This window comes from Belonocnema kinseyi, chromosome 7 (assembly GCF_010883055.1).
Source record: "Belonocnema kinseyi isolate 2016_QV_RU_SX_M_011 chromosome 7, B_treatae_v1, whole genome shotgun sequence".
NCBI classification, from domain to species: Eukaryota; Metazoa; Arthropoda; class Insecta; order Hymenoptera; family Cynipidae; genus Belonocnema; species Belonocnema kinseyi.
In genome coordinates this window covers 94,646,088-94,654,887 of record NC_046663.1, presented here as the reverse complement: position 1 = coordinate 94,654,887, position 8,800 = coordinate 94,646,088, and the positions used below count along the sequence as shown (strand labels likewise).

Genomic DNA, 8,800 nt, shown 5'->3' with positions numbered 1-8,800 from the left:
ATTCTTCAGTATTTTCTGGTTTTAAGAGTGATTCTTGGAGGTATTGTGGACCCATTTGTATCTTTTCCTACTCTGATTACGTAGACACTGAGTTTTTCATGCATTTCATGCGAATTTCCTATTTTCATGGGAGGTTTTTTGAGAATAAAAAAACGGCGTTGCTAAAATTAATTCTGACCCACGGATTTCGATTCAGCACGACAAAATACATAGGAAATGATAGGTGGCAGTGTTATTGTTAATTTCAAAGAGGCTCAGTAATTTTTTGAAGAGCTGACATAAGATTTTTTACTTTCACATCAAATGTTTTCAATCTTCTTTTAGCGACTTTGGCGCATTTGTCGCCCTGAGCAACTGGATTAAGATCGAATATGAACCTGGAAAAATAATTTTGTTGTAATAAAATATACAAGGGAGGCACTTAAAAAATGTATAAAATCGATCTATAATAATTACCTTTGAATAAACTCTAATGACTTTGGTAATTCCAGAACATACGAATAACCAAATACGTAGTATGCTGAAAAGGCAACTTCAATGCCTTCCACAACATCTAGAACTGTGATAAGAACGCTGTTCTCGATAACAACTACAACCTGAGCATTGGGATCAAAAATGGACGTTCCTGAAGAAAAAATAAAATTTGGTAATTCATTTTCAAATAAAAATGAATTTAACTAAACTAAAAGCGATTTGAAACAAGATGTCAATTTAATTACAAACTGAATTGATAAAAAACAATGCATGTACCTCTGATCATAACAGTTGGATACACTGTTGGTGCCAGCATCTTTGTTACATCATCAGTGGTTTCGATCTTAAAAATTAAAAAACAATTTAATCAGAAAAAAGTATTTGGAATATTTTTTATACATATTTTATGTTTAAAATGTTTTTAGGTTGCTTTTAAATAGGCAGATAATCAACTTACAGGAATTACTGTCAATAGAAATCGCTCTTCCTCTTTGAAAACTGCTATTAGCAATTGAAACATTAAAACTGCATTTGGCATTTCAGAGTTTGTAGTTTTAGCCATATCTTGAGCAGTTTTAATTAAATCCATGATAATATTCGTATCTGGGGAATTCTTGGTCTTTTTTGTTCGGGTTAAGCATAAGGCTTTGCAGTATTGAATTAAGGCTGGCATAGTGCTTCCATGATTTACCTGAAATATTTGTTGCAAAGTCCTACCAAAGCGACCGTCTTGACCATAAATGACACGCGATGCGTGTTCAAGCAAATACTTTGATTCGGCTAAAAACGGCCAGTAAGAGAACAGGACACTTATATTGCGATTTTCAGCATTTATCATCAGTCGGAGGGGACCAAACAATGTATTTAGATCATTGCTGGTCTTCTCAGGATCCCATTCAGAAGGCTTCTTATAAAGTTCTACAAGCTCCAAACGTTTTTCTTCCAAAACAATGGAATCTTCAGTTGATATAGTGGGTAATCCATACTCCATACATCGATAATCGTCCTGCTTTCTCGAAATAGAACTGCTAGTCTCTTCAACGTCAAAGAGAGGATCATTAAGACGTCGCTTTCTGTTCTTTTTTGCACTTGATTCTTTCCTATAATTTACTGCGTGATATATTTGCTCACGAAGTGTCTCAAAGCCATTTCCTAAAGGTACGCCTTTTATATAATCTCCCAGGGTTGGAAATCGTTCGAATAGCATCTTATCAATGTTTTCAGCCATTCCACGAGATGCATCTGTTAAATCATGCAACATATAATGTGCAATTCCTTGAACCATTAGTCTTCTGTCAGCAGGTCTGGGAGTTTTTCCCCTAGAACAATCCTCTTTCAAGTGTATGGGGATGATTTTTATTACGTCATCTAACGTATTCTTGGCTGCAATTTGGTTTACTACGACAGAGTTGCCTGTTGACTAGAATTGAAATCACAGAATCTCTTGGGGACGAAATATGTAGTTTTTTAGGGGAAATTAGGCGATACATATTTTTTCGATTTGCAAAGAAAGTTTTTCCTACAAAGTTATGCGTATTTGAATTTCGTGCTTCTTTTTTGAAAAAACCCCAAAAAATTTCTTTAAACCTCTATAACTTTTGGCCTCATTAAGATAAGCCGCAGATTTAAAATTAACAACATTGCAGCGGTTTTTTTGAAAAAAAAATAAAAATCGATTTTTTCAACAACCCTACGTTTTAAGTTTTTGCCAATTTTTTTAAGCTTGTACTTTGATAATGAAGATAACTTGTAACTTTGGTGCTTGATAAATCACTTTTGTAGCGAGAAGAATTCTTTTTCCCTACAATCGAATTTTCTACTTTTTCTTGGAAACAATGATAGATACGAAAAAATGTTAATATAAAAGTTTGCACGTCTAAGAAAGCTAGAAGAAAAATGTCTCTGATAAGATACCTTTCTTTTATTAGTAGAAATTCAAAAAATATATTTAGAAAAATAAAGAAGGTGGAGTTTTCCAAAATTATATTTTTTCATGTTTTGAAAATTTGAAGAAAATAATAAAAAAGATTATCTGGAAAACCCCAGATTTTCTATTTTTCAAAATATTTTTCTTAACTAAACCATGAAAAATATCGAAAACTTACAAAATGTCTTTATTATCAAAGTACAAGAAAAAAAAATTATAAAAGGTAGGGTTTTTGAAAAAATCGATTTTTATTTGTTTCAAAAAAACCGCTGCCATTTTTTCAATTTTAAACCAGCGGCTTTTGAATGAAGACGATAAACTCTCTTAAAATCAAAAAGAAAATAATAAATATCTCAAATACGCCAAAAGTTATAGAGGTTTAAACAAAAAAGTTTGGGTTTCTAGAAAAACAAAGCACAAAATTTAAATACGCATAACCTTGTAGAAAAAACTGTTTTTGCAAATCGCAACAATAAGTTTCGCCTAATTTTCTCTAAAAAACAACATATTTCGTCCCCCAGAGATTTTGAGATTTCAAGTGTAGTGACCTGTATGATTTGAAATGGATTCGGTCTACACATAGAGTCAATTTTTACAAAGATTAAAAAAGAGTTTTTTAAAAATAACAATAGATTAATAACTATACCATCATGTATGTCATTCGCGTTTCCCATATTGTTAAAAATATTGCTGCTGCCACTTTGGTTGTTATCAGGTTCTATCCAGAGTAACTTCTCCACCCAAATAGTTTCTTTGGGTAATATTAATAACGTCAGTATTTTTTTCTGCGCCTTAGCTTCATCGGCCATTGCCATTAAGACTTCATCGTCTGCAAATTGGGATCCGTCTTCATCATCAACCACCTGCAGTATTTTAAAAATAATCAGACGAAAAATAAAATTAGAAACATTAGAATATAAAGAACCACGTTTTATTTTTAAATATTATATTAAATATTTTTAAAGAAAAGATAATTTATATATATATATATAATAATAATAATTTAAATAAATTAATATAACCTTAAAATCTGCGTCTTCGGCCAGTGCGAACTCTCCCCTCGCTTTGAGTATAATTTCCTCTATACTGGAAGCTACGATTGCCACTTTTCTATCACGACTTTGTTGTATTATTTTGAAAAGTGGCATCTTCAGACCTGCAAATGTAACATGAAATGAAGAACAATACAAATAACGATAAACAAATGAAGAAGACAAGCAAAAACAAAAGAATTCAAAGTGTAAAAATTCCATTCAAAACGTAAAGATTGATTAATTAATCCATCTATGGATAGATTTTTTTTCTTGAGTTCTCCTAAAGTGAAACTAATTTCTAGTATGTTTTTAAAATCAAAATTTGCACAGAGTATTCAGGCATTATTAGTGCTTAGTGTTGGTGTTACGTAATTCAAGTATAGCCTTTTGTGTCAAATAACCATCACCAAATTATTATCAGTATCTAATGAATTTGTTATAGTTTTAATTAAATATAGTTAGTAATTTACTTAATGAACAGCGAAATGATGCATACATGCACAGTGCACTGCAAACTAGATATATTGTTATATTGTTATATTAAAAAAAAAAAATAACATCAATAATAAAATATTGTTATAAACTCTAGTTTAGGCAATACAAAAGAAGTGTTAAAATATAAAGAAAATGTTCCAAACAAATTTTGGTAACACTGCAGTACTAATACCTTGTAAGTGTTCAGATGAATTATAACCCCTTGGATATAAAACCATATTTTGGCTTAACACACAGAAAATTACCAATCGTGTAAACGTGAAGAGGTTCATATTTGGTACATCTATTAAACTCATGACATTCATATTGGACCATTTTTCCTAATTCATAACAACGTAAAGTACGATGAAATGTGGCTTCTAATACTTCGAATAATATGAAAATGTTTTCATCGTCATCGTGCAAAAAAAGGCAAATTCTGCCCATTCGAATGTCAAACTGATAGCCGCATTGACTCAGAATCATGACATTTCCTTTTTTAAACTTGGTACCTTTAACGAAAATCGAATTGCATTCTTGAATAGAGGGAGGCAAGCTTGCTTCTTTTAATGCTTTTTTAATTTCTTCACAGTAGATGTGGATTTGTAAAGGTCCACTTTGGTCCATTCTTACATCGAATCTTAAATCAGCACCCAGTCTCAAATAACTCTAGAATAATTCATGTTTTACAGAGAGCGATTTCGTGATATTTTTAAAGTTACGTAGAGAACGAATAACTCTCTTAAAGAAAGTGTGTTTCGTCTCGAAACGCAAACTCCAGACCTTCATAGGAGGACCAAATTTCACAATCAAATCTGGGTAATGGTGCATATAGTGATGCTTTGGACGCAATTTAATTTTTGGAAATGAACATTTTCTTAGTGAAAGATATTCGTTGATAATTATCTGTAAAAATGGCAAGCAGGATTTATGGATTTCTGGCGTGCACATTATCTCTGTTACTTCAGTGAGTAGAAGGACAAGGTGCCATACGTCTTCATTAAAGTCTTCGACTTTATCAAGAATGACTATTGGAAATAATCTCAAAAATTGCCATACTTGACAGGCTCCACCTGATATTTTTTTAGCTTTGCGTCGAACTGTACAAGGTTTGTCCTTCATGTCTTCGACTGAATATGGGAATTTTAATAGACGGTAATTTAAAGCATAAAGCGAAAACCATCCCTTCTTAATAAAATAATCCACGTATAGTTGCAAGTCATATGCTATAACTCCTTCAAAACCATCATGACCCCAACACGGAGGAAGACTGGGATTGCATACGTGAAAATCGGGCAATTTGTTGAAAACTGAGTTAAATTTAACTCCCTGGTATTCTTCCAGGCAATCTTTTTTAATTTTCTCAAGTGCTTTATTATATGATTCGATAGTTCTCTCTTCATAATATCTAAATTCACCATTTTCAGCTTCGAATAGATCACGCCTAATGAGACAGTACCTACAAAAGTATTTAGAAGTACTGAAGTTCTCGGTGAAGCCTCCAAGAGAGTGACTTCCAAGGTTGTCGCCAATTATGAGCACAAGATCTCCTTTTATAATTTTGTTTGTGTGTATTTTAACCCCACAAGTTTGAATTTTATTTAAATCTTTTACAATACGTCCATATACGACTTCATGGTCGAAGTTTTTTTCCAAGCAAAGCCCAATCAACTTAATAGTGTTTGAGTGAGACCTTATATCGTCAGGAAGATTACCAACACTTATATATATATCCCTATCACCTTATATTTTGTTTTAGCTGCTCCTAGCGGATTAACAGTTTGGAAAGCATCTTGAAAAAGCATAAAAAATAATGATTCAGGATTTTCTTTTAAAAATTTATAATCTAGAAATACACTTCCATCGGTAATGTCTCTCAGGACATCATTATCGCGAGCAGCTCTGTTATAAGAAAATTTCCCTTCTAAATTTTTATCTCGAAATAAACATTTTACAGTCTCTTCAATGGAGACATAGTGAAAATGTCTCTTTTCACTTGATTCTGAAGGAAGTCTTAACTGAATCGGATTAACATACGCGAAATTACTTTTATAAAATTGTTTTCTTTTATAATCAGTATTTAGGTTGTTATTGCTTTTTGAAAAAGAATCATTTTCGAGAGCTGCTTTTAATATTGAATTTGCTAATTCTTCGGACATATTCTGTTCAAGTAAGCGTTTTTTTATATTACTCTGTAGAATCCCCTGTCCGTGTTCATAAATATTGCAAAATTCTGTAACAATATATTGTATTGTGCTAACGGGAATCATGAATTGCGATTCAAGTTTAAGATAAAATTGTGCAATATTTAACAAGAATAAGTCTTCCGGATTGTCAGTTTCATCCGCTGAGTCAATATTATTTGATGGAAATTGGCCCTGATTCAATTCGCTATTTTCAGTTATTATACATTTCGGAAAATCATTTAATTCCTCAGGTTCTTCAATATTAGAGCAGTTTTCATTAACCTCTGTTCTGCGCAAAATTTCTAAAAGAGTTTTTGAATTTTTTTCTTCAGACAAACTCCTATGTTTTTTAGATAAATGTCCTGAGAATGAACTAACGACATCGTAAGTCTTACTACAAATTCCAACAGGATATTGCACTTTCAAACCACGTTCAATGTGCATTTTTAGATGACCGATGAGGGAGGAGTAACTGCCGAAGTGTTTTTTAGAAGTACTGACATTACACATAAATGCGCATTTATCGTTTACGGCTGTGTCTAATGCTCTATCTTTCATTTCTTTCTTTCTGACTAAATGGATGCGATCAATATGCGTCCGCAATGATACTAACGCAGGATAATATTTTTACATCTATTAAAACCGCAATGGTAAAACTCCGTTATGTTTTTGTGTTGTTTAAAGTGTACCAAATACATTTTTAAATGCATGGTTTGGTACTTGCAATAGCGGCAGAAAAACGTTTTTGTTGAATCTGCAATGAAATATATATATTTATATTAACTAAATGTGGAATAGTAAAATTTTCAGATCAAAAATTAATATAAATCACACAAGAAACGAATTTTCAACAAAAAGGTTTAATTTCCAACCAAAGTGGTGAATCTTCAAAACATTAATTTTCAGCAAATCAGTTCAAATTTTAACGGGAAATATGGTTTTTCAACAAAGAAGTTAATATTATACCAACTGGTTCAATTTTCATAAAAATAGCTTAATATTTAACCAAATACCTTCATTTTTAATGTAAAATATGAATGTTCAACAAAAAGGTAAACTTCCCACTTAATATTTAAATATTTTACAAAATTTTTGAATTTTTGAACAAAAATTGATATTTGGCTGATATTTCAACCAAACAAGATTATTATTTGAAAAAAGAAATTGAATTGAACCAAAAAAAGAAGATTTTCAACGAAATAGTTGAATCCTCAGCCAAAGCAATTTTTAAGTGAAAAGAAAAAATTTAAACTCAAATGATGGGTCTTAATAAAAAGGAATATTGAGCAAGAGAGTTCATCATTCAATCTTCAAAATGATTTTGCACCAATAAAAGATCAGTTTTCTGAAAATGGAATAGTTCAATTTTCAACCAAAGGGATGAATTCTTAATTAAAAAAGGATGAATTTTTAATAAAGAAGATAAACTTTGAACTACGTAACTGAATTGTTGAAAAAGTAGGCTGTCTACTAAATAATTTAATTCTCATAAAAATAGTGTAATTTTGAACCAAATACTTAAATGTTCAACAAAAAATATAAACGTTCAACGAAGAAGTTAATTTCTGACTGAACACTTAAATATTCTACTAAACTGTTGAATTTTTGGAACAAAAAGACCAACTTTATACAGAATAGTTAAATTTTCTACCAAAAAATACGAATTTTTAACTAAAATGGCGAATCATCAACAAAAAAAAATGTTTCAAAAAGTGATTCAGCTTTAACGAAAGTATATTAATTCGCAACGAAAGAGATGATAGCTGTTATTTCCACCAAACAAGATTTTTGTTGTCAATAAAAAAATTGAATTTAACCAAAATAAACGAATTTTATACGAATCATTAAATCCGCAGCCAAAGTAGAACAATATAAAAGCAAACGGTTGCATTTTTAACCTAAAAGCATGAATTTCCAATTGCAAATATCGATTTTTAATCAAAAGTATGAATTTTCATTTAAAAATAGAATATTCATATTTTTAGTCGAAAAAATTAATTCTCAATAAAAAAGATGAATTTCAATAACATATGTAGTTAAATTTTCAAGCGAAAAGAAGAAATCTGAACTCAAACGATGGATCTTAAAAAAGGAATGTTTAACAAGAGAGTTCAACACTCAACCATCAAAATGATTTTCAACCAAGAAGATTAATTTTCTAAAGATGGAGTAGTTAAATTTTAGACCAAAGAGATGAATTCTGTATTAAAAGAGGATGAATTTTTAACAAAGAAGATGAAATTTCAACCACGTATCTTAATCGTTGAAAAAGTTCGTTTTCTACCAAATGATTTAATTCACATAAAAATAGTTTAATTTTTCACCAAATACTTAAATTTCAAACAAAAAATATGAACGTCCAACGAAGAAATTAATTAAAAAATTGTTGAATATTTGGAACAAAAAAACCAACTTTATACAGAATAGTTGAAGTTTTGAAAAAATACAAATTTTCAACTGAAATGATGAGTCTTGAACAAAAAAAATATATAGTTTTTCACATATTAATTGAACTTCAACCAAAAAATATTAATTCGCTACGAAACGGATAGTAGTTGATATTTCCAACAAACAAGATTTTTATTCAAAATAAAGAAAATTGGATCCAACCAAAACAAACAAATTTTATTTATACGAAAAGTCAAATCCTCAGCCCAAGCAGAATAATTTACAACCGAACGGTTGCATTTTCAACCGAGGAAAAT

The 8,800-nt window shown here is 30.5% G+C and overlaps 2 protein-coding genes across 6 annotated transcripts in view; one reads left to right on the top strand and one right to left on the bottom strand.

Moving 5' to 3' along the window:
* LOC117176791 (N-acetylglucosamine-1-phosphotransferase subunits alpha/beta) overlaps positions 1–8,800 on the top strand; it is a 118,074-nt gene that overhangs the window by 103,174 nt on the left and 6,100 nt on the right. For 2 of the 5 annotated variants that reach the window (XR_004467620.1, XM_033367091.1), the window contains one exon: positions 492–851. The exons of 1 other annotated variant lie outside the window; for it this stretch is intronic. The gene's annotated coding sequence lies outside the window, so the exon portion shown is untranslated. Of the gene's footprint in view, positions 1–491; positions 852–3,197; positions 3,309–8,800 lie in introns of those variants that run through there. 2 more of the 5 variants (XR_004467619.1, XR_004467621.1) reach the window with 2 other exon arrangements.
* Positions 17–6,732, bottom strand: LOC117176792. The gene is made up of 7 exons (XM_033367096.1): positions 4,103–6,732; positions 3,424–3,557; positions 3,048–3,264; positions 932–1,872; positions 751–817; positions 457–625; positions 17–377 (listed from the first exon to the last, which is right to left on the bottom strand). Exons 1-7 carry the CDS (start codon positions 4,233–4,235, stop codon positions 245–247), a joined length of 1,794 nt encoding a protein of 597 aa, XP_033222987.1. The 5' UTR covers positions 4,236–6,732; the 3' UTR covers positions 17–244.

Bases quoted from the DNA above. Each gene is read 5' to 3' on its own strand.
- LOC117176792 (XM_033367096.1), bottom strand. From the start codon at position 4,235: ATGAATGTCATGAGTTTAATAGATGTACCAAATATGAACCTCTTCACG. The intron at 3,265-3,423 runs GTTATATTAATT...AAAATACTGCAG, and splicing joins CCGAAGACGCAGATTTTAAG to GTGGTTGATGATGAAGACGG. The intron at 818-931 runs GTAAGTTGATTA...TTAATTTTTAAG, and splicing joins TTCTATTGACAGTAATTCCT to ATCGAAACCACTGATGATGT.